Source organism: Patella vulgata, chromosome 7 (assembly GCF_932274485.2).
Source record: "Patella vulgata chromosome 7, xgPatVulg1.2, whole genome shotgun sequence".
Classification (NCBI taxonomy): Eukaryota; Metazoa; Mollusca; class Gastropoda; family Patellidae; genus Patella; species Patella vulgata.
Window position 1 is genome coordinate 10,882,841 of NC_065885.2, and position 27,236 is coordinate 10,910,076.

The following is a 27,236-nucleotide window of genomic DNA, read 5'->3' on the forward strand; positions in this document are numbered from 1 at the left end:
ACAACAATAATCAGCTGAAATGTATAACAATAATCAGCTGAAATGTATAACAATAATCAGCTAAAATGTATAACAATAATCAGCTGAAATATATAACAAAATCAATTGAAATATAACAATAATCAATTGAAATATATAACAATAATCAATTGAAATTAATTCAAATGGGGTACAATTAAAAGCTGCTGATCGTCATTTTAATTTTTCAGACAATATCTAATTTTTCAAGGATATAATTTTCTTATTGTAAAGTGCATCTGAACATGTTTATCATAAAAGGAGTGCTATATAAATACATGTAATAATAATAATTCAAAACTCAAATGTACTCAGATCTATGATTGAGAGAGAGAGAGAGAGAGAGAGTGAGAGAGAGATATGGTTCACTGACACAAACTAGGTCATTTCAGGACTAACATGGTTCAATTTTATTTCAATAATTTGCTTGCACGTAGAGTTCTTTAGCAGTGGGAGGAAAAGGGAGAACCCGGAGGAAACCCACGAGGTTGGGCAGGTGATCCTACTCCTTGTCACTTACAACCGGGGATTCGAAACCACGCCAGTTGACTTAATGACAGACCTTATGATATCATGAAAGGAGTGCTATATAAATGCATGTAATAATAATAAATAATAATAATTCAAAGAAGAAATGTACGCAAATTTATGATTTAACATAAAATTAAAAACAACAACAATATCGGATTAAAAAGAGGCCCATTAAATAATTTTACCCAACACTTATAGAAAACAGCACTATGAAGTTCTAGTGCGTTTGGCGTTTGCAGTCTAATTTCTTCTATTATCAATAATTATGACACAGTTAAAATTTAATAAGTAGTTGATCTGTAAATTATTAAGACAAACTATGATCAAATGTGTTCACCTTTTTCTTTACTGGTGAAAACTGCCGATGCCCTGAAATAAAAAAAAATTCTTACATACTTTTCAGTATTTAATCTAAGGCTGTGACACACCAGAAGGCTGTTAAACATTTTCCTTGTTTACATCTAACAACAAGCATTTACCAAGCAAGATACGGCCAAATTTTGCAAGAGATGTACAGAGAACAAGATACAAATGTGATTTTTTGAACAATCATGGGCCATAATCCAGAAACCGAGATCTATGGGATATTAGCCTATATTTCTAGTTTCTTTAAAATAGGATAAAGATTGTGATCTCTAGAGGGTCCAAAACTTGGGTATTACATGCTTTTATACTATTTGCGTAAGGGGAGCAATCATTTTGATGGGAAGCGTCGGCCGGATTTTCAACCTTTATTATGTTGTAATAGTGATATATTTAAACGTTTTTTAAAATCGGATAAAAATTGCAACCTCTAGAGGATCCACCTTATACAGATAAAAGTTTGCTTGCAACTGCGATCCACCAGACTATTCCTGGCAACGATCTGTGAGAATCTTTCAGAATCCAAAGATATTTCTTAACTAATAACAAACCTAATAGAATCATCTGCTAGTAAAGAAGTTTCCCACAATAACAACGATGTTCCCATCTGCCAACTTCTTACAAATTTACCACCTGCTAACACACTTATTAAAACTGAAATTTGAAGGAAACAAAACCATTAAGATATTATAAATGTATTCATAACAATGAGGACAGAATGAATATTTATCGGTGTATTTTTATTCATAAGAATCCCTGCCTTGGCCGAGAAAGTTCATCAGGATTTTCCGACGTGGTGTCGACTTGGCAGTTGGAATTCGAAATAAGAGTAGGCCATAGTGCCGCTGCCCAGTCAAAATTTCCCACATAGCACACTGTATGGCGTATGCCCGTCTTCATTAGCCCAGTATAGGAGCAGAACAGTAGGACGTTAAACCCCATTTCATTTTATTTCATTTATTCATAAAAACTCCTTAAAAAAGTATTAAGATATCTTATACGATTCTAACAATATTTATGTACAAATAAATGCTGATTTTGAAACATTAAATTTCTTTTGTTTTTAAGCTGAATGATTTATTCTTACTATTTGTTTGATATAATAATCTATCAACTCTTCCTCTCACAGACTCTTCAAATACACGTCTCCATGCTGTAAACAAATTAAATAAATTGCGATGAGGAACATATAAAAGTCTAATATCTAATGATAAAATCTAAAGATAAAAGTCTAATATCTAATGATAAAATTTAAAGTTAAAATCTAATGGTAAAGGACTACAACGAGTACTTGTTGAGAAAATTTTTAATTAACAACGCTCTTCACAAGATGTCTTCGAGATCAAAATCAATTTCCAAAAACCAGTAACTTTAGGTGAATCTAATTACTAAATTGTTCAACTGTTTAACAATATTTACATATACATATAAGTTTATCATCTGTGTCTGTGATAATTACTAACCAAATTGGGTATTCTGTGCATAGACGCAATGCTCTTATTGTATTAACAAATAAACGAATTACACTTTATTAATTAGAAACTTACCTAGACTACCATTATAGGCGTTTATGGAAGCTACAACATTTTTTTCTGTTCCAACAAATAATCTTTTACCCATTGCAGCTGGTGACTGGTCCCAGTGTAAATATTCTACCTTACCTACAAAATCTTGTTTCCTGAGGAAAAAAAAAATAATTGAGATTATTATGCAGATATCATTTCAGTCTATGAGGATAGTGGTCACATTGAATTCTGATTGTACTATGTCATTATTCAAAAGGTATTAGAATACCTGATTTAATTCAGATGATAACTTTTGTGAACCTATATTATCGTTTATCTTTTGACGATACACAAAATACACAAAAACTGATCAAATTCTAATAGTTTAAATCATTTTTATCTGACATCTATAAATAACAAATATAATAAAATCAGTTTGAAAATATATGCGAGTACAATGATCGAGACAGTTGTATTAAAAATTATATTACACATGAGAAACAGCAATCCAGACACACATGTATAGCCATGGAAAAATGCTTGGTTGCAAAATAACAATGCATTACACCAGCAGAATTCTGGTTAAAAGTTAGATAAGAAACCTCATCTCTCAACCCTCCGTGTTTCAAGATACGAGATGGCGCTATATAGTTCCTTCTGGCAAATCCCGATGGGGATCACATCAGTATATCTCAACGTTTTTAGTTACGTTTTCGTGGCTAGTTAAAAGTAAAAGCCAAATTTTGAAAGTCTAGATTGATTAAACGAGGATATGGTGGTAAAATTATTGCCACCCGCTCTACTGTTTTATCTCAACATTTTGGGACCTCCTGTGATACTGAGTGATAGATGGGGCTTTTGTTTTCGAAATAAAATATAAAAGGTTAGTAAGTTGTGATATAATAAATACACCCTTGGATTCTTGGAAAGGTAAACCGAACTAAACAATTAAGCTTGTCGATCAATACTATCTATGGTGTTCATGGAAATTCTCAGAAAGCTTGGAACCTTCGGAAACCAAAAACGCAATGGTCTTATTGTTCTCGATTTTCCCCTTGTATTATGAAATGGCTTGAAAAAGAATCAGATATTTCTGACTATTTTCCAACCATCATCATCATGTCATGACATTGATTGACTATCAAAGGGTTTGGTCTTGGATTAATTTTCTGGAGCCAGCATTTAGCACAGGAAATTTGACCAGCAAAAACCATTTATAATACAATTTAAGCAGTTGAAATACTTATTTAACAGTTTATTACCAGTCAAATAAACCCATTTGATCTTCATATAGACACCAAACAGTTGGAATAAACAAAAAATTAATAACAAGCATGATTTTTTTCCACTGGGCCGACATCTTGCTTACTTATTTATCTTCAATATTGGAGAGCTAGTTTAGATAAATTTATTTCCGGTTGTAAGTGTCATGGCCGCCCCTCTGAGTTGTGAAAGGAGTGGTGAAGTTAAAACTAATAAACAAGGAATGTTTGCCAGTGAAATCCTTGATGAAGCAGATACATTGATTACCGAAACCCTGTAGAAGAAGCCAAAATTAATCAGGTATGTTAGCAGTGATATATTTTGGAAAAAGCAAGGTTCGAATTCGGCCAAATAAATCATGACATGGGACGCTTTTGATTGAATTTGTAAACACATCATAAATTTTATAAAACAGGTCAAACTCAAGATATGTTTATTTCCGCAGTACAATTTGAACAAATGCGTCTTCATCATTCATATATTATCACCATCTTCTGTTGGAACAGGGTATTTGAGAATAACTTCTGTCAGGAATAGTTTCTTGTCACTGTCGTCAGTGAGAATGTGTTGAGGGGAGGATCAAGAAACACACTCACACTCACAGGCCCACTGACACTGATAGTTTTTGTCATTTTTGGTGCGAGTAAAAAAAAATTAAATCTAAATAGGCTATTTGTTTTTATATACTGTGATTAAATCACATGTCTTTGCATTTACAATACACATTTTTAGTATCTTAATCTTAATCAGGCTGACAGATTTTATGGTATTGGTAGCCTTCCCCTACATGCACTAATTCTGTGTAAATACTTCTACACCAATACTAACACCTGTTGTATAGATTATTAAATTTCAGTCTTTTCAGTGCACATTATTATATTTTTTAAAATCGATGAGTTTTTTTATACCCATGCCTATAAATGTCCTGTGCTTTTAAAATATGAACCGAGAGAATTTCATTTTTACTGTAGTCAACCATCATGAATCATATCCTTTTAATTATTTCCTGTGTAACACATTTTTAACATAAAACTGTAGTGTCTAGAGTGCCAAAGAGTGCACATTACATCTTAAAGAATATGGTAGTCTTAATTTGTCAGTATACATGTACTCAGTACTGGTACAATACATGTATCTGTAGACCAAGAAACAATAATTTGTGCCTTTTTTTTATCAAATATGATGACAGAACATGAGAACAATTACACTTGTATGTTAACACACTTAAAAATGCCTGTGAGAAGTATAAATACATCTGCACTTGTGTGATATATTTTTAGAAATGTGTATTTACTTTATTATTATTAGCTTTAATATGAGATGTTCTAATATACATGTATGAATGACCATAACCATTTGATCAAGCCAACATATACTTTCCAGTCTTATTTAAATTTAAAACTCATGTCAATTTTTTAACACAAATGTATAGATAGGGAGAGGAGTGTTACATAGGCTAAGCCTGTTCCCAAATCCCATTCAGACATGCTGAATAAAATGCATATAGATCATAGAATTAATTTTAAATTGTTGAACTCGATAATCTGTGCACTGATTAGACTACTGAACATAATCTGATGGACATGTTACCAAGGTAACAGGTTATACAACACATTTAAATGTTTTATTAATTTTTTAATCATCAGTGAGTGTGCAATATGTAGACTATCAACTTGAATAGACTAGGTGATAACTGTAGATTACGATGTACATGCATGTAAGATTTGACTGTAAATGATGAGCCTGGCAAGGGACAAAATATAGTTGTTGGGATGGGACAAAAAAAACTGTTGTTCCCTGTACACATTGGCGTGCACGTAAAAGATCATTTGATTTAAGAGTAGGCCGTAGCACCACTGTACAGGCTAAATTTCCGTCATAACACACTGTATGGCGATGTCCGTCTTCATTAGCCCAGTCAGAGCATAACAGTAGGACATTTAACTCCATTTCATTTCATTTTGTTAACAGATGAAATGTCACTTAGTTTTTTATAACAAATTTTTAGAGTTTTGTTTATGGCATTTCAGGAATGCATAATTAATACATGTAAGTTGAAAGAGTGTCAGTGTAGTTAACTACTGGCATTATACTCATTCAGTAGCTTAACTATACAAAATAAATTAAAGAGTGATATAATAGACTGCACTTACTGCATAATTAAACATGCATTATGCAAGAGATAAATCTACCTATTGTAGGTCTTTCTTTAGGCCTGAAATGTTATATAAACTACTAATTAGTCATTTATTAACATAAAAAGCCCATATGATCAACGCTTGATGCCATCTTATCTGTCCGATTTTCATTGGATTTGAATCCGATCTGCTGTTCCACATTTGTTGATGATTAAATGCAAAAATGGCTAATGAAGACTTTGTTATTTATCGTGACAGCGTTAAAGGGACAATAACACTCTTGCTGGCTTGACAGCTCCAGAAAATAAAAAATAGCCTTATTCTAAGTACTAGATGTGTTAGTGTCTTACCTGTTGTGTAAATTATCAATTAAATCCTATTTTACTTGTCCAGAGGGTTCAAAAATATTTTTAAATCCAAGTCACATTTGAAAAGCTTTACGTCAGGCTTTTCAAATCATTTAGTTGAATTTTTCCAATTCTTTAAATTAGGTGTGTTAAGATGAAATTTGTATCATCAATTAATTGGAATACTGTAAAATAGTACAATTTGTTGACCAGAATAAAGATTGGGACATATTATTCAGTTACAACAAGAGTGGTATTGAGGCTTTAACAATGAATTTTGAGGTTAAAGATATTTTTAGATAAGGTTTTCTCAGCTAAGAGTGAAGCAATTTGACTGAAATTTTCAGCATAATCCATTTACATTATCTAGTCTTTAACTAGTATAGTGAGAACTGCCAGCTCTTTATCTAATCTCCAATAATGTATCTTTAAGAAGTCAGTGTAATAAATACTTCAGAGATTATAATTATTCAGTAGCTTAACTAAACAAAATAAATTAAAGAGTAATACAATAGGTTACTCTTCCTGTTGTTGTTCTTCACCTACATAAATTAACAAGTTTAACCTCATTCTCCAGGATATTGGGCATTAATTACATTCTCTTCATCGATATTTATCACACTTATGTTTCACACCATACGCTATTAATGATCATGTTTTAATCTAAAAAAAATTCTACTTTATATTTAATAGATTGTCTTACTTTATTTTAAATAACGACTAGACAGCTGTCCTTGTCAGGCCCTCTGTCCTGCAGCACTGACAAGGGATAACCATGCCGGAAAATCGGGATGAACTTTCTCAGCCAATGCAGGGGGATCGAACACCCGACCTTTAGACTAGCGAGCCAGCGTCTTACCCACTTAGCCACCGTGATCCACTCTAATAGTAATAGGTACATCTACATGTATATCAGTCCAACAATGGTTCAATTCTGTTCAGTATTTACGAAGACGTGTGGACTTGAAATTTCATTGATCTAGCATTTGTATTTTGAATTTGTTTCTTTACTAAATGTTAAATAATCAATCTGAGTACATACATGGATTAAGCCATGAGAAATTTGATATTTTAGCGAAAAAAGCAAATTGTGCAGCGGGACTTTAAAATGAAACCTGTGTCATTACTGTACAGAACCATGGACGCGATCGTTTGGCACCTTGATACGTCCATTTGGCTTAGTTTTCGTGTTGTCCATGTGTTTCTACATGTATATTGGTGTTCTGGTTGATTGTTCCTATAAGCTACATATATGTGGTGCACAAGGTACTTAAATATACGGGGCGCGGATGACCAAATGGTTAGCACGTACGCTGTATCATGAGCTCTGCCATTGAGTCAACTGGCGTGGTTTTGATTCCTCAGGTTTCCTCCCACTGCTAAAGACCCCTAGGCGCAAGCGAATTTTTGAAATAAACTTGAACCATGTGTTAGTCCCGAAATGGACTAGTTTGTGTTGAGTGGACATTAAACCCATCTCTCTCTCTCTCTCTCTTAAATATACATGTACATGTACATTGTTAAATGATATTACATGTTAATAATCATAATAATAATATATTGCATTTGATAATGCTCCACATCCACCCAAGTGAGTGCTCTGCGCGGTGTAGATGTGAAAGTAGCTGTAGAATTTAGTTATCTATTCAAAGTTTTGTTTAAAGAGGAAAGTCTTCAGTTGAGTCTTTAATGTAGAGAGGTTGTGACAGGACTTGATGTTGGGTGGCAGAGAGTTCCATTTACTAGATGCAGAGTAAGAGAAGGATCTTTTTCCAAAGGAGGGGGGTTGGATAGCTGAATGGTTAGCGTGCGCGCGCTGTATCATACAGTCTGTCATTGAGTCGACGTGGCAAGGAGTAGGGTCGCCTGTCCAACCTCGTGGGTTTTCTCCGGGTCCTCCGGTTTCCTCCCACTGCTAAAGACCCCTACGCGCAAGCGAATTATTGAAATAAAATTAAACCATATGTTAGTCCCGAAATGACCTAGTTTGTGTCGAGTGGACGTTAAACCCCATTTCTCTCTCTCACTCTTTTTCTAAAGGATGTTGAGTGGACGCGAGGCACTGTGAAGAGAAGTTGGTTCTGTGAGCGAAGTGACCTTGGTGGCTGGTAGAGAGGAAGGAGTTCTGATAGGTAGACTGGGGCAAGGTTGTGGAGACACTTAATGCATTACATGTTAATGTAGAGTTTAGAAACATGATTATGTATTTGCCAAGAAAAGATTTGCCAGCGATGAGGAAAATATTTGTAAACAAACAATAGATTTGAATGCAAATGGTTGTTTTCTTTGAATCTGGATTATTATGGTAAATCATCTCTTATTTTTGTTTTATTTGACGTCTTAAGTATTGAATCAAAAAAAAATTGGAAACATCTATTGATAAAGGTTGTACACAATCCAGGTTTACTCCAGTTTTTCTTCACAGATTAAAAGGACTTGACTTTAAAGATGACAGTGATGTGACAGGCTTTCTGCTATTGTCAAGTTGTTGTTTCTCCATGTCGAAGTCATCTTGTTTTCTTGGTGTCAATATCATTTTACATTCTTACAGTCCTCCAGTCTATTGACCTATGACCTCCAGCAACTTGACTTTCTCCAGTAACTGTGTGATCTTTGTTAGAAATACCTTGGTAAATGTCAGGTAGCTAACTGTGAAAGCTTTTCAAGACTTTTTTTATCCATTAAGAAATGCTGAAGTATCGTTATCTTTTACGAGCTTGAAACCCACTGTAAAAATCTATGACAATTATTGTAGATCTTAAATAATATCTTAAAGTGCAAGAAAATGCCTTTTTTGCAGCAAGAATACCTGAAACCTTAAAAAATGTCAGAATATAGATTAAATATAGAATTTAACTGTCTATATTGATAAATTGTTAGGTCCAGAATTATTCAGATTGTTCCATTCTAACTTACATGTAAGTTTTGGCCATTTGATGTTTACATGTACATCGATTTCACACTGATAAAGACTAGAGATGCCTAGTCAAAATGTCCTCAGTAATTAAAGACCATAGAATTGTAGCCTGTGTATCTTCTTTATCTGTGTATCTCTGGTTAATGTGTGCGTGCTGTATCATGAGGTCTGTCGTTGAATCAAGTGGCTTGGTTTCAATTCCATGCTTCTACGTGGTACGGAGTAGGGTCGCCTGTCCAATCTCATGGGTTTTCTCTGGGTCCTTCACAAGCGAATTATTGAAATAAAATTGATCCATATGATAGTCCCTAAATGACCTAGTCTGTGTTAAGTGGACAAAACCCCATCTCTCTCTCTCTCACTTAGACATAGCAATTATGAATTTGATATCTTTTTGAAACAAGGCAGTCTATTCTCCATAAAGACTTTTATTGAAATAGAACCATTAAATTATTTAGATATGTTTAGAAATTTTGTGGTTTGTTGTGCCTTAAATGCAGAACATTGTGTTGTTCTTTAGAGGAGTTAAGACAAATATCATTAGAGAGATTCATTGTCAATATTTTAAAATATGACATCAAATCGTTACTCAATTTATACAGTAATATCTTGACATACAACTTGTCATAATTAGCAGTTAAACCTCTTATGACTTAATTAGCTTGATGGTTTTATAGAGAGTACAAGTGGTGGTTAATTAACTCAAATTATCATGTTGCACTTAAAGGACAGATACATGTACCTAATAAAAAGTTTAAAGAGACATTAATTAATATATTGCAAATTTTGATTAATTTTTTCCCCTTAGTGACTTTTAACCATAATCATCAAATTTTTGTTGAGCCCTATAAGTTACATCCAAAGTTTTTCAATGCTGCCAATGAGATATTTTCAGCAGCTAGCAGGTTAGTACTTATTATGTGCACAAAGAATATTGACTTTTGTTGCTTTACTTGGCTTCCATACTCATAAGTTATTCACCAGGTAATTTGATGACATTTTGTTGCTTTTTAATTATTTATGTAGGAGATGAATCATTTTAATCATTATTACAGAAGTGTAGAATTTAACTGTAATATGAGAAACTTTTTTTTTCTAAGAAATTTATTAAGCATATTATAATATTTCTTTGTGTATTTGTTAAATTACTTGTACAAAACAAGAAGCTTATTTTTTCTTATTCTTCACAACAAAACAATAGAAAACAATTATTCTTCAAACAGAACATGCTAAAAGACAAATTACAAAGATAATATTATTCTTGTTTTTTGTTATAAAATAACTACAATATCATTTCTTTTCTTATGAAATGAAAGAATACCAAGTGCTGAAAATCTTACAATACGTGTGGCATAAAAGATTAAATTTGTTTTTCATATTCATTTGGGGGTGGTGGGGGTGGATGGCCGAATGGTTAGCACGAGCGTGCTATATCATAAGGTCTGTCATTGAGTCTACTGTTGTGGTTTCGATTCCCTGGTTGTAGGTGACAAGGAGTAGGGTCACTCGTCCAAATCCTGTGGGTTTTCTATGAGTCCTCCCGTTTCCTCCCATTGCTAAAGACCCTTACGCGCAAGTGAATTATTGAAATAAAATTGAACCATGTTTGTGTCGAGTGGACGTTAAACCCCATCTTTCTCTCTCTCATATTCATTTAGAATCAAATTGAAGATGGTATGTAAAAAAAATACCAAATCACTGTAAGTCCATCTTTTTATAATTAGATATTTGAAAATCACCGCTCACCAGCAGTTCAAAAACAGACCTTTAAGTTTAAATGATAGGTGGTTTATATTCATCATCATAACGTTTCAGGTTACAAGACCTTTTACCAAATGATTACTTTAAATAATTAGCTACAAGATTATACATGTACTTCAAGGCCAGAATTATTTTAAAAAGAATACTTCCTAATTCTTTCTTTTTTTTGCAGCATTCTTTTTTTTTGTTAACACTATCCTACATGTAGCTATTGTTTGTTATTTACTGAATTTATCTCCACCTAAACCCATGTAATATCTCACTTGGAGGCCATCCTTTGTCATGAATGGGTACTCTTATCCAATTGTCTACTGTACATTGTGTAAATATTTATATATTTTTAAACTTTAGAAAGTGCATGTGTCTTGAATGTGGTATTGTCTCGTCTGTGACATTGTTTTATCAAACACTTGTATTTATCTAATTGTTATACAATCGTGTGTCACACAATTACAATATCAGTATTTGTAGTACTAGTGAAATTTAGGAACTTGTCATTTAAATATATAGTCATTATTAAATTGGTTCTGTTTTAATTGGTCATGTTAAGACAGCAAATGTTGTAATATCTGATGGATTTACTCCCAAGTATGACGCAAACATTATGAGACTAACATACATGTGTAAGGATTCAATTAGATTAAAAGAGGCTCATCAAATGATTTTACCGAACATTTAAATGTGGCACTGGCTTGTTTATATCCTTTTCAGAAGATGCTGACAAGTTGCGAAATTTTCAATCATCCTATCTTTGTAAATGCTGAATGAAATTTAAAAAAATTTTGGACAGATATGCATTTTAGCAATTCAACTGTCACTATCAGCAGTTTTAATACAAAGCAATACAAATTAGCTGTAGATTCAAAGTAATAGCTTTATTTTCTATTTGTAATCAGCCATCAGTGGTAAGTTTTTATAAAGGAAGTAAATCCAGTGGGTTATATTTCGTTTTATTTAAAAACTAGGAAAACTTTTTTAGTCAATGAAAAATAACTTTCTCTGTGCTATTCAAAAGAAATAAAACCTTATGGTAAAAAATTACCATAAGGTTTTATTTCTTTTGAATAGCACAGAGAAAGAAAAGATGACATTAAGGAAAAGTTTTTATGATAATTTTAGTATTACTGATGTATTAAGCATTTGTTATTGATTACTAATAGTTTAAGTGGAAGTAGCCACTTGCGTCAAGAATCAAGATAGCCAGTAATTATAGAATCTCGTCACGGTGTCTACTGAAATGATATCCACTTCCTTTCTCTGTACTTCCGTTCGTGGTCAGCCAACCTCTGGTGTGTTTAAACAATCAGTGTTGACAAATGACATCCATGTACACTGTGGTCCTTTACTTTGTTTATATGTACATGTAGGTGTATCTCTACATTCTACATGTCTTCTTGTGGGTTTACGACTTGTGGTCCTATTTATCATCACAGTGTAATTATTCACATTGTATTATTATGGATATGGATGCCTGGAAGTGACTAGGATTATAATATGCTATGATTATTTGTATGTTATTTGTTTATAGTCTGGTAGACGATAAGAAAAAGGTATGTGTTTGGTTCAATATGGTCATATTGGTTACTACTGCATGTGTTTGTTTCAAAAGTTGTTGAATATGGTGATTACTGTGATACGGCATGTGTTGGTTCATAAGTTAGGGGTGATACAAATTTCTTGGAAGCCATCCATGACAAATTTGTATTGCTTTATATTAATAAGGGAGCCATGGTGGCTAGTGCTGGGTATTGCCACTGCAGTCATGAAACAATACATATTGCGATTCAGGTACTACAATGCGATTCTTATCAGGATTCACAACCAGGTCAATATTCACAAAATAAAACAACAGGATAAATGAATAATTGATATTTTTAGTCCTGCCGATGTGGAAGAAATAAAACTTTTATATCACGATATTGATGTTGATCAAAATAAGGACCCAAAAAATTTAAGATTGTTTGTGTAGCTATGGATAATGTGTAACTTGGATAATTAAGAGTGACAGGTTACTTATTGAAGCAACAAAAATAAAAACACGAAAAAAGAATCGTGATACTGGTGGTGCAGTGAGTATTGCGGTGGCTTACTAACTCCGGGGGTACCATGGTCGATCCTGGTTTTGGCCCAGAAAGTTTCATTGGGATTTTTCGACAAGGTTTTCACCTTACTAGTGGTGCAGGACATACCAAGGGCCTGGCAAGGAAAATCTAGTCCTTTGGATGGGACATAAAACTGAGATCCCTTAGTTTACCACTCACTGGAAAGTTTGAAATCAGTATAAGATTCAACCACAGCACCACTGTCAATTGCATTGTAATATGTCCCTTATTGGATGCTGCATGGTGTATGCCTGTCTTCGTTAGCCCTATTGGTGCAGAAAACCAGGACATTACATGTAACTTTAGAGGTTTTCTAATATTAGAAATTAGAGTATACATATGTATGACATTATTACACTGTGTTTTACATGTAGTATATATTTAGGTAAAAACCCAAAAGTTTATTTTTACATGATAATCTGTTAGTATACCGGTTTATGTTTGCTGTTGAACAATTTCATGAGTAGACAAGTTTAACGACAAACATATGAATGAAACAATTCTGATTTTTTCCCACTAATATCTTGGGTATTAGGTCACACTGTTGGGTATTTTTCATTGTTAAGTTTGTCTTTTGTTACTAGTAGGTGTTGGAAGGGATTTTTAGTCTATATTATAATCCTTTTCATTGTTTCATATGGATTGTGCAGAGTTATTGTTGAATTTATAATCAGTATCAACCTGTAAACTGCTACAAGGAGTCAAGAACAATGTAATTAATTGAAACTGGTAATGAAACAGTTAGTAGGTAAAAAGGTGTAAAATTGACACGTGTACACACAGCTTCTGGGAAGTAGATTTATATAATGTAAACCAGAATTTGTGCCTTTTGTTGTTAATCTGTTAAATAAGGAGCTCAATTTGTTTATTCAAAATTAGCATGGATTTTTAAGTTCGTTTGGTGTTTTGGAGTTTTTGATATGCCATCGTTTTGAAATTTTTGGTTGGGTATTAAGTAGGATTTTGCTATAATGTTGATGTTGGGGATGAAAACTTTGCCTTATTTATTTCAAGCTGTTCTAGTGGCGGCGTTTCTAACAGTAAAGTCATCTTTAAACTGAAACAGAATTCAAACCTACAGTTAGATTATTTGAGAAAAAATTAGAAATCTATGAGTGGCGAGTAGCCGTCCCAGATTTCTCTCACGAAGCGACTAGTTTCGTTCATTACGGACTCATCAGGTTCTTAATTGAAATTGTACAGATGTTCTCTTTATATAGTTGTCGGGGACCGGAGCACAAAAATGGTCTCAGATGGACCTGCGCAGTGCTGTATCACCGGAGCAACTGCTTCCGTTTAATGGTGAACAGAGAGACGGCTAAATAATTGCCATTATAAAGTGCTTATTTGCATTTGCATAGTTAAATATCATGGTGTTATTCAATGATCAGTTGTAGTACAAATTGTCTGATTAATATACAAAAAAACATGTCAATATTGTTAATAGGCAAAAAATGATAATTTTACAACACCAATAAGAGAAACGTTAAATCCCATTTCTCTGTCTCCCTCTCTCTCTTCACAAAGATTTATGAGATTTTGACAATTAGATAAAAACTGAAATATTTACAGTACCGGTATACAGTACAGAAAGGGCAAAACATATTGACTGTTAGAAATCATATCATCTACTGTTAGAAATCGTATCATTGACTCTTATAGTATCATCGACTCTTAGAAATCGTATCATTGACTGTTAGAAATCATATCATCGACTGTTAGAAATTGCATCATCGACTGTTAGAAATCGTATTATCGACTGTTAGAAATCGTATCATCGACTGTTAGAAATCGTAGCATCGACTGTTAGAAATCGTATCATCGACTGTTAGAAATTGTATCATCGACAGTTAGAAATCGTATCATCGACTGTTAGAAATCATATCATCGACTGTTAGAAATCGTATCATCGACTGTTAGAAATCGTATCATCAACTGTTAGAAATCGTATCATCAACTGTTAGAAATCGACTGTTAGAAATTGTATCATCGACTGTTAGAAATCGTATCATCAACAGTAGCTATATACAGTATATTGTTACAAGCTTAATGTTCCTGCTATATGGCACTTTTATTTTTAGATTTTACTTCTCCATTATTGATCAGTGTAACTCACTTGTATAAAATATCTTTGATTATCAAACTAACATGATTTCTAATCTGATCAGAATTTTCTTTATTTCCTGTACCTAGGCAGAACTGATCAGTAAATACATGTTCAAGAATACAATAAGTTGAATAAAATCTTTGTTTCCAGTACCTAGGCTGAACTGCTCAGGAAATACATGTACATGGATAAAATAAGTTGAATATGATCAAATGTTCTAGATAAACAGAATTAATATTAACTATGAAATTAGAATAAATTGTTATCATATATATGTAGGATATATTATTGATTTAAGATGGCTTTATTGGTTTGTTGAAGTCAGTGTTTATTGTTTAGAAATCATATCATTGACTGTTAGAAATCATATCATCAACTGTTAGAAATTATATCATCAACTGTTAGAAATCGTATCATTGACTTTTAGAAATTGTATCATCGACTGTTACAAATCATATTATTGATTGTTAGAAATAGTATCATCGACTGTAAGAAATCGTATCATCGTCTGTTAGAAATCGTATCATCGACTGTTAGAAATCGTATCATCAACTGTTCTGCTAGAAATCGTATCATCGACTATTCTGCTAGAAATCCTATCATTGATTGTTAGAAATCGTATCATCGACTGTTAAAAATCGTAACATCGACTGTTTTGCTAGAAATCGTATCATCGACTGTTAGAAATCATATCAACTGTTAGAAATCGTATCATTGACTTTTAGAAATCGTATCATTGACTGCTACAAATCGTATCATAGATTGTTAGAAATCAGAAATCGTATCATTGACTGTTAGAAATCGTATCATTGACTGTTAGAAATCGTATCTTTGACTGTTAGAAATCGTATCATTGACTGTTAGAAATCGTATCATTGACTGTTAGAAATCGACTGTTAGAAATCATATCATCAATTGTTAGAAATCATACCATCGACTGTTAAAAAGCGTATCATCGACTATTTAGAAATCGCATCACAGACAATGTCAGTCAAAATCCTTGTGGTTCCTGTAACCTTTTCTAGCACAAGTTTGTATTTATCATTGTATTTATTGATGTTTGAAACACATGTATGACACAAAGCTTAGAATCTTACATGTACGTACATGTACTAGTTCTAAAAGTATTACTTCCAGACCTGTTTAAGAAAAGAGATTGTTGTAGTTCTTGAAGTCTAATGGTTACTGAAGATGTAGTTTTTGAATTTGAAATGCATTTCTACATCTTTTGATAACTTACGATTGCATTTAACATATTAGTTCTGTATTATCCATGGTTAGAAATTGATTTATTGATTTAATTTGCTTTTTTGACATCAATAATATCATGTTACTTTAGTGGCCGATTGTTAACAAATGTCAGTAGGCTAAATTATTGATCATGTTAGTCTTGAAATGACCTAGTTTGTGTTAACCTCATCTTGCTCTCTCTGCACATATAGTTGTTATTAAAAGATTTGCTCTAAAATGTCAAATTTTGATGAGTGGCAGTATCAGAAGTTGGTATAACAATGACAATGTGAAGGAGGTTGAAAGTTGATAACTTATGATACTGGAAGTGTCGGGGGGGGGGGGGGATGGCCGAATGGTTAATAAGTGCGCGCTTTATCATAAGTTCTGTCATTGAATCAACTGGTGTGGTTGCGATTCCCCGGTTGTACGTGACAAGGAGTAGGGTCCGTTGTCCAGCTTCATGGGTTTTCTCCGTGTCCTCCGGTTTCCTCCCTCTGCTAAAAAGCCTGAAGTGCAAGCGAATTATTGAAATGACCTAGTTTGTGACGAGTGGAAGTTAAACCCCATCTCTCTCACTTTCTCACTGGAAGTGTCTGTTGATACAGGTATTGTAGTTGGTATAGAGGACGTTCTGGTGCCTGACTGTAACTCACAAGCTAGTAGTCAGAGTCCTTACGTAAGCAGGGGTTCCTAAAAGAGTACCGGAACTCAGTATTAATAGAATTGCATCTTTTAATTCTTATTACATTAGAGAGGGGTTGGGTGGCCGAATGATTAGCATGTGCGCGCTATATCATAAGGCCTGTCATTGAGTCAACTGGCGTGGTTTTCATTCCCCAGTTGTACGTGACAAGGAGTAGGGTCGTCTGTCCAGCTTCATGGGTTTTCTCCGGGTCCTCGAGTTTCCTCCTACTGCTAAAGACCCTACACGCAAGTGAATTATTAAAATAACACTGAACCATATGTTAGTCTCGAAATGACCTAGTTTGTTTCAAGTGGACATTAAACCTCATTTCTATCTATATATCTATCTATTACTTTAGATTTATGGCCTTCAAAAGATTTCTTTTGATCTTAGTAAATAAGGTCGAATGTGTTCCGTCCTTCATGTTTCAAGCCAAATCTGAATGTGGGTTGATTGTACAGGATATTAATGTGTGAATCATTACATGTTTAACAAAAGTTAAAAGAAAGACACATACATCATGAAACAAAAGGATGAGAAGAAAAAGAAGATGAAGACAAGTAACAAGAGATACCACATTTTACAAACTTCTTTTAAAACTAAGACAAGTTTAAAATCTTCAACAAGTTTAGTTGACACAAGTTCAAATAGTGATATTACTGCACCGTTAAGAGGATTATCAGAACCCAACTATTGGTCTAATCTCGGATTTAACGGTGATGGCACACTTCAACTAGGTGACGTCACCTTATGTCAACAACACAGGTACAGATAAATACAAATTATTTCTATTTTTGCTTCTTTTATCATGTTTATGAACAGGTTTACAATATATTACAGAAATGTTATATTTTTATAGGTTATTGCGTTTCATGTAATTATATCTTGATACTTTCATGTAGACGTATTAGAAATTATGGTATCAAAGGTTAATTACATATACATGTACTGGTTATATAACAATATGGGAACCACAGTGGCTAAGATGCTGGCTCGCTAGCATGGAAGTTGCATGTTTAATCCCTGCATTGGCTGAGAAAAGTCATCAGGATTTTCAAATATGGTTTCCCCATGTCAGTGGTGCAGGACGGAGAGCTGTCCAGACATTCGGATGGGACAAAAAACCAAGGTCCTATGTAAAAAATTCCTTGGAGTTGGAATTCGATATAAACGTAGGCCATAGTGTTGCTGACCAGGCAACATTTCACTCATAGCACACTGTATGGTGTATACACGTCTTAATTAGACCAGTCAGAGCAGAACAGTAGGACGTTAACCATCATTTCATTTCATTTTATGTATATAACAATATATAGGAGAAATGTAATATTTTTACAGCTTATTGCACTTTTATGTATATTATATCTTGATGTTTTCATATTTTATAAATTCTGATATCAGCCAAGGGTTAATTACATAATGGAGTTTGACATGTGTGAACAATATGGCTTGGTTTCTTAATGTTTTATTCAGTATTGAGAATTTTTAGTTAATGAAGAAGATTGTATCCGTAATAAAGTAGGTCTTACATACACTGTAAGCTGGGTATCATTTAATCTTGTGTATTTAGCACTAATTTCTTTTACATTTATTCAATATCAACTCTTCGTTTAAAAATTTGTAAAAATCATTTAAAATCACCCAAAATCATCTAATTTGTACATGTGTTCAGTTTAAAGCTGACCATTCAATTTTGATAATGAGTTTCCAATTTCCAAGCATTTAATTTCTCAATCACTGTTAAAAAATAAACAACCCAATTGATTATTGATGTATAATGATTAATTTTTGAACAGTGGTCAGGAAATTAAATAATTGTAAATTGGACACTCATTATCAAAATTGATCAGCCAGTTTTTGTATGTGTACATTTAGGTACAACTGTGACATTAAAGGAGCTAAATCGCTAATATTTGGGACCTAGAAATTGACCCAAATGGCTCGAAACACATATAATAATGTAATCTGATTGTATATAAACTGATTTACATTCAATTGTTTCCGTTTTGACTCTAATTTCAAATCAGTTATGTCCAGCGACATACGGCATGAGTCTTAACCGAATGGGAATTTCTAGCATCTGGTTATTCCAGTCTATTGCGCATGCTCTCCAGATAAGATATGACGTCACCATGAGTTGTGGAATATGTCTAGCCTTGTTCTTTCTGGTCACTTGTTACAAATGGCGCTGACATGCATTATGGTGTACCAAGGTTAAAATGTTTATTTTGTCTTAAATGTTGGATATCAGAAGCCTACCTTTTCCCAGTAAGATCACAACATCTATGTTGATTTGAATTGACAAATGTTTTAACTGTGTAAGACTTTGGATGATATTGAGTTAGAGACTTAGCTACTTTAAAGGCTTTAGTATAAATTTGTATATGGGGTGGGGACATTTTACACATCATTATAATAATCATCATATATAGCATGTGGATGTATGTTATTACTCATACTATATTGTACAACTTGTTGACAAATTAGCGGAGGAGTAAATTTGTAAGATGATATGACAAATAAAATAAGGAAGAGTTAACTTCTCATATTACAAACTCTGATAAATGTGTTACAAGCAGTACATTATAATTTGTATGTAAACTTTGATAAATGTGTTACAAACAGTATGTATTGTATACTTAAAAAATATTTGTTCATTGAAAGGGATCCTTTTTGGGGAAATAGTCCCATACAGGAGCACTGATAGTCAAAATGTACAAAAATTTAGAAAATTGCCTAATAAAGAATACAAGGATTTAAAACTAACTAACAATGTTCGTTATACTGTACCGGACAAAATGTTAGGCAGTTCTGATATCTTGAACTTTGTGCCTTTTGTCAGACATTACTTGAAGGGGCATTATGTAAGATTTAGATAAAGAGCTGGCTGTTCTCGCTATAATATTTCAAAAATAGACAATTCAAAATGAATACATTGAAAATTTCATTCGAATTACTTTATTATGAGAGAATTTATCAATGGTTGTAGTGTGCATTGATCGTTACCACTGTACTGGTCATTAGAGTCTTAGCCTCACTTCTCCATTTTGAAATTAAATCATTATATGGCCGAACCATTCTAATCTATTTGAAATCTGAGCCATCCAATGGCATCGAGAGTTGATTATGGTCTTGTCATGTTGATAAATGTCTAATTTATAATTTATATAACATCCCAGGCCCGAAGGAAGACCTGCAATAGACAGATATAGCTCTCGAATTATGCCTCTTTAACAAATACCTGACATTTTGAACTGTGTACCGGACATGTTTTAAGAATGTCATTAATCTATAAAAACACCCCCCAAAAAATCAAATCTGTGCTGACGGGCCTGAATTTGTGCCTGACAAAGCCTGTGACATGTGCCTTATTTCGAAGCTTTCCCATAGAAAGATGCAACCATGTGTTTTCTTAACATTTGGTTCATTAACTGCTGTGCTGTTTCCCATAGTTGTGTCAACTCAAATCATATTTATTTGATTGTAAACAAGAATTTACTGTGATTTATAGGATGTTTTATAATTACCAGATATGAGATATTGACTCGTATCAGCTTTTTATTTACCTTTAGTTAGGATTTATTATTGACTGGTGTGTATATAGTTGTAACATCTCGTCTCCACCCTGGATTATACAGGTAAAAATTACCTGTATTACCTGAGATAAACACATTATTTATATATTTACATATAGATAAAGAAAGGGAGATTATCTCAATAGAAGAATGAAATTAATAGATATTAATGTAAAAAACAAAACACAATTTATTTGGAAAACAATCACTGGATTATACACATATAGCACAATTGGTTTTCATATAAATTTTGTTGTGTTCTTTGATGTGCTCAATCACTAAACGCTACTTCAAGTAATATATATTAATGTCTATTCTCTCCGCCGTCATCATCGTTTGATCCAGCAGCTACACAGATCTACCAGCCTACCAAGCCTGTTGTCATGCCCCCTTTTGTTTTCTAATATCTATAAATAGACGAATTAAAACCCAGTAAGGAGTTTTGCCATCCCCGCTTTAATTTCCTAATATCTATTAATAGAAGAATTAAAATCCAGTAAGGAGTGTTGCCGTCCCCACTTTAATTTCCTAATATCCATCAATAGAAGAATTAAAACCCAGTAAAATTATTCTTAAAAGTGTGAAGTATGCATGTACATGTAAGATCAAGTCAACCATCAACTAACATGCATCAGTGGGTCATATTTACTAGGAATGTTCACTCGGGGGTGGCAGGGACTGTTTGAAAGCTGTTAAGATCAAGTCAACAGTCAACTAATATGCATCAGTGGGTCATATTTACTCACTCAGGGGTGGCAGATCAACTACCAGTACTCTTGATACCAACCTGAGAGCTTTCCAGGAGATGCATAACCGCCATGCGAATCTTGATAGGATTCCTTCAGACCATTGTTAGACATCCAGTTACGAACCGCTTCCCCAATATTAAAAAAAAGTGATAGAGTTTTATACTACGAACAATATTTCATTGAATCTACAGTAAGACAGCTCACAGAAGATCACGGGCTAATTAAACAAGTAGGGGAACTCACAATATGGCCTTTTTATAATGCCCCCGTCAGACCGCTGGGCGCCCTTATTGTGCTGCTTCGACCGTACGGCGACCAAATTACAAACTTGAAAAAAGTCGCTTTGTGAGAAAGCTTTCCAGGTATGATCGCATAACCTTGGCATTTGTTTTGAACATGCTCAAAACAAACGCCGTGACTCGGCTATCATTGGCGACCATGGAGACCACAGCACGATTTCTCGCGTTACCACCGTGCTGTTACCACGCTTATGGCGATCTTGACGCGCTCTGAGAACATTTTCCGCTGCTGTAGCAGCACAGTAAGAGCGCCACCTCGGTCTGATGGAGGTATAACAACCATTTTAAAAAAAATTCTGATTTTCTACTCATAGATCTAACGTATATTCAGACTGACTGTCATTTAGACTCGTTATCCATAATTTAGACAGACCCTTTAAACTACACATCAGTAGAAACCCAATGGTTGTCTTATGATTCTCAACTTTGAACTGTTTTCCAACAAAGGTTGGAAACTAAACATTAAACACAGAAACACATACTAAAACAACACAACTAAATGATACCTGAGTTGTAGTGTTAAGATAGTTGGACAGTAGGACTTTAAACTCCATTTCATTTCATTTTTGTTATGCATAATTTGAATTCCATTCATCAATCAATATGCAGATGTTTTTAGTAGAAAATAATAACTTGTATTGAATATGCAGTAAACATTATATATATGATATATGAAAAAAAAAACAGGCGCTTGGTTGGTAGTTCTGAATTTTACAAAGAAATTATTCTATTAATAATACTTATAGTATGAAATTAGTTTAGAACCTGGTTTTAAAGGGGCTAAGTCTCTAATATTTGGGACTTACAAATTGACAAAAATGGGTCGCAACGTATATAATAATGTAATATGAATGTAAATAAACTGATTTACATTCAATCGTTTCCGTTTTTACTTAATCGAATGGCAATCTTAAGCGTCTGGTTATTCCAGTCTACACCAATAATAATTATTGCGCATGCTATCCAGATAAGAATATGGGGTCACTGTTTGACATGACTTGTGGAATATGTCTAACCTCGTTCTTCAAGTCGCTTGCTACAAATTGCGCTGAAACGCATTATGGTACACGTACACGATTCGTGTACCAATGGTAAAATGTTTATTTTGTCTTAAATATTGGATATCAGAAGCCCATCTTTTCCTGGTAAGATCACAACAATGTTGATTACAATTGACAAATAATTTGTGTTTTCAATGTCGAAGGTTTTGCATGATATTGAGTTAGAGACTTAGTTACTTTAAGTTTTATTAAAAAGACCTGTTTCTATTTTTGTGTGTCCCTTGCTTCATTTGTTCACTGCTCCATTACTGTACTCCTGCCTAAGTCTTTTCCAGCACCATTTTTATTATCAGTCCTCATTGTTCCAAGCCCACACTGGTTCATCCATGGGAGCCACAGTGGCTCGCTAGCCTGGAGGTCATGTGTTCGATCTGACTCTAGTATTTATGATTGAGGCTAGCCTAAAATTCAAAAGCTAATATCTTGGTTCAGAGTGAAGCAATTTGACTGAAATTTTCAGCATATTCTATTTACATTATCAATTTTTAAACTATAGCAAAAACAGACAACTCTTTATCTTATCTCCCGTAATGCCCCATTAGATGTCTGAATCCAAATATCCATCACAAGGTCAAAAAATATGACAATGCCCCTTAAATATTTTTTGAGTCACTCACACCAATACATCTGACCTCAATTTACTTTGAATTGATCTTTTCCTTCTTTCCACTACAACAATACACAGTGGTGTTAATGACCCGTATACTCATACATGCCTATCATAAACAACAGTTATTATATATATATATCACAAACAAATTGTATTGTTAAATTGATATACATGTGAATTAAACATTATTAAGCATTAACACAAGGTAAAATTTTATGGATACACAAATACTGAATTTATTACTTTGTGGCGTTTCGATGTGGATACAGTACTCTGATCTTTATTAAGTATATGATATAGATATGTGGATGGTGAACAAATATACACAGAATATATATGTATATCAACAATAACAATGAAATACTCTTGGATTTAATATCAAAGCTGCTGATTGATATACATGTACATGTAAATATTTAATTAAGCAGCTGATTGATATATATATATACATGTATATATATATTGGACTGTATAATAACATGCATCATCATATTATATTGGATGTTGTTAATGCACAACCTGCGTGGTGTATGCCTGTCTTCATTAGCCCTATTCTTCTGCTCCGAACTGGGTTAATGAAGACAGGCATACGCCATACAGTGTGCCCAGGCAGCGGCACTATGGCCTACTCTTATATTGAATTCAAACTGCCAAGAGATCTTTATGTGCTTGCCAATGTGTACACAGGAACTTTTTCGTCCCATCCAAACAACTAGACAGCTGTCCTTGTCCTGTACCACTGCAGGCCTGTAGCCGAGAAAATGTTTTGCCCCCCCCCCCCCGAATAAAAATTTGCCAACCATAGCTCTAAAATACCTACTGTAGACTGTGCCGGGTGTGCCCCCCCTAAAAACTTCACTGCCCCTCCAAAGCTAGCAAGCTGGCTAAGGGCCTGCACCACTGACCGTGGAAGCTGTGTCGGAAAATCCCGATGAACTTTCTCGGCCAATGCAGGGATCAAACACGCGACCTCCAGGCTAGCGAGCCAGCATCTTACCCACTTAGCCACCGGGTTCCCAACAAGTCTTGTAATGCTAGATCCTGTTTTACCAAGCACAAAGACATGGTGGCTTGGTATTCATGGTACTGGGTCAATAACCAGGTCAAGGATTCGATCCCAGTGTTGGATAAGAAGTTCCTCTATCATTGGTGCAAGACACAGAAGGCCTGGCAAATAAAAGTATCTAGTCATTTGGATGGGTCCAAAAATTTATGTCCTGTGTATACTAATTTGACAACACGTTGAAGACCCCCAGATAGTGTGAAATTGAAATAAGAGTAGGCCATAGCGCCACTGTCAGGACAAATTTTCCTTTGTGGTATGTAGCATATAGCTTGACATATGCCCGTCTTGGTTTGCACATTGGGGATCACGGTGGCTAAGTGGGTAAGGCGCTGGCTCGCTAGTCTGGAGGTCGGTTGTTCGATCCCTGCATTGGTCGAGAAAGTTCACCCAGATTTTCCGGCGTGGTTTCTCCTTGTCAGTGATGCAGGATGGAGGGCCTGACAAGGACAGCTGTCTAGTCGTTCGGATGGGACGAAAAACCGAGGTCCCGTGTACACATTGGCGTGCACGTAAAAGATCCCTTGGCAGTTGGAATTCGATATAAGAGTAGGCCGTAGCGCCGCTGCCCGGGCAAAATTTCCCTCATAGCACACTGTATGGCGTATGCCCGTCTTCATTAGCCCAGGTTAGGAGCAGAACAGTAGGACGTTAAACCCCATTTCATTTCATTTCTGGTTTGCACAGTTGGTACAGGAAAGTAAGATGTTACATGTAAATTTCATTTCTTGGTTTCAATTCCCTAGTTGTAATGTTGTATGTGACAAGGAGTAGGGTCACCTGTCCAACCTCGTGGGTTTTTTCCGGGTCCTCCGGTTTCCACGGAAGCGAATTATTGAAATAAAAATTGAACCATGTTTTAGTCCCGAAATGATCTAGTTTGTGTCGAGTGGACATTAAACTTCATTTCTCTCTTTCTCTCTCATTTCATTTCTTAAAAATTCATGTACATACACATAAATCAAACATATTACTATAAATTATAATATCATTTACATATGTAAACTTTGTGAAATAGGTTCTTTGTTACATATTGTACTTTTAAATCATTGGTGTTAACTTTGGTGGTTTATACTGATTATTACAGTGTTTAGTACTATATGGTACTGTTATATATAGGTGAAACTGTGTAGGTCACTAGTTTATATGACTAGTATAGACAGATATGATAATAGTTACCATACTATATATATATACATACAAATAATAACATTCTATGTACATGATATAATAACAACTTTACTCTTACTTATTGTTAAATCTCTCTTACTGTAGCCTATATAAAATAAGACTCTAAGCCCTGGAAATAAAGGTTTTAGCCATTCCTGATATTAATAAAATCACACAAAAAATACAAAATGACAGGTAACAGAATGTGTGCTAAGGTGCCTTATTTCTCCAGGCCTGCATGTCTTTTCTACAAATTGTTGTAGACAGGTGGGTTGGATGGCCGAATGGTTAGCTCGTGCGCGTTGTATCATAAGGTCTGTCATTGAGTCAACTGGCTTGGTTTCGTCGATTCTCCGGTTGTACGTCGGTTTCCTCTTACAGCTAAAGACTTCTATGCGCAAGCCAATTATTGCAATAAAATATGCCCATATGTTAGTCCCGAAGTGACCTAGTTTGTGTTGAGTATCATAAGGCCTGTCATTGAGTCAACTGGCATGGTTTCGAATCCCCGGTTGCACGTGACAAGGAGTAGGATCTCCTGTCCAATCTCATGGGTTTTCTTCGGGTCCTCCGGTTTCCTCCCACTGCTAAAGACCCCTAAACGCAAGCGAATTATTGAAATAAAATTAAATCATATGTTAGTCCAGAAATGACCTAGTTTGTGTCGAGTGGAGGTTAAACCCCATCTCTCTCTCTCTCTCTCTCTCTCTCTCTCTCTCTCTCTCTCTCTCTGTGTATATGAAATAAGACTCTAGTTTTCAAATTACAAATGGCCAAAGTGCTTTCTATAAAATAATGTAGGCTAGACCAGAAGGTGTTAAAAGTTTACTGTATGAATGAATAATAATGATAATAATATGTAATGCTTGCAAACAATACTTTCATTATTCTACACTTATAAAAAATATTATAATTTACATACATGTGGTGAACAGTAAGTGGTTTTTACGTTGAACAGATTGTATTTGAATGAAAGTCTGTTTTATTTAATATGCAATCTGTTATGGCTGTTAGTCATGTCACCTGTATACTCTATGTTAATATCCGTCTATTTTTTACATCTTATGAATAGAATTTCCTGAAATTATGGTTACCGATTCTGGAATATAGAGGAAGCTTGAATGAATAAATCATGATGTCTTATATTACAGGCATTAATTAGTTCCTTCCCTCGTACGTTGGCAGCGAATTGTAATTGATATTTTTTTCCCGTCCAAATTGCAACTTAGCTACTGATATTCAGTGTGATATGAGGGACACATTGACCAAACAGCAGCGTTTCTGCTTACTCTTTATCAAATTCCAACTGTCAAGGGTTCTTTTACGTGCACAGCAATAAGTATATAGGTGGATCTTGCTTTTTCATCAGGCCGATCTGTAGACAAAGTACATTGGCACATTTTCTGAACCCACATTTGACCATGCTAGAATATCATTTGATCCTAAGATTTGAAATTTTTGATCTAATTATTTTTACTTCATTTACAGGATGAGTGACGGAGGTGAAGATGAAGGCCAGGAATGGTTATATGAATTACTGGCTGAAGTTCAACTCGAGAAATTTTTCTCTAAATTACGAGATGATCTTCAAGTCACCAGGTAATATTTTACATGAATAGATCCGATATTTGATGGATTGTTGATAGATAATCTATTCAGAAACGAAATGAAATGAAATGGGGTTTAACATCCTACTGTTATGCTCCGACTGGGATAATGAAGACGCGAATCTATTCAGA

The 27,236-nt window shown here is 34.3% G+C and overlaps 1 protein-coding gene across 3 annotated transcripts in view; it reads left to right on the plus strand.

Moving 5' to 3' along the window:
- The first annotated feature begins 3,843 nt into the window (after positions 1-3,843).
- Positions 3,844-27,236, plus strand: part of LOC126827880 (activated CDC42 kinase 1) — a 42,217-nt gene continuing 18,824 nt past the window's right edge. The window contains exons 1-2 of one of the 3 annotated variants that reach the window (XM_050557448.2): positions 3,844-3,980; positions 26,986-27,096. In XM_050557448.2, coding sequence (XP_050413405.1) covers positions 26,987-27,096 — 110 coding nt within the window. In that variant the 5' untranslated portion in view covers positions 3,844-3,980; position 26,986. Of the gene's footprint in view, positions 3,981-11,096; positions 11,166-16,650; positions 17,736-26,985; positions 27,097-27,236 lie in introns of those variants that run through there. The other 2 variants (XM_050557449.2, XM_050557447.2) reach the window with 2 other exon arrangements.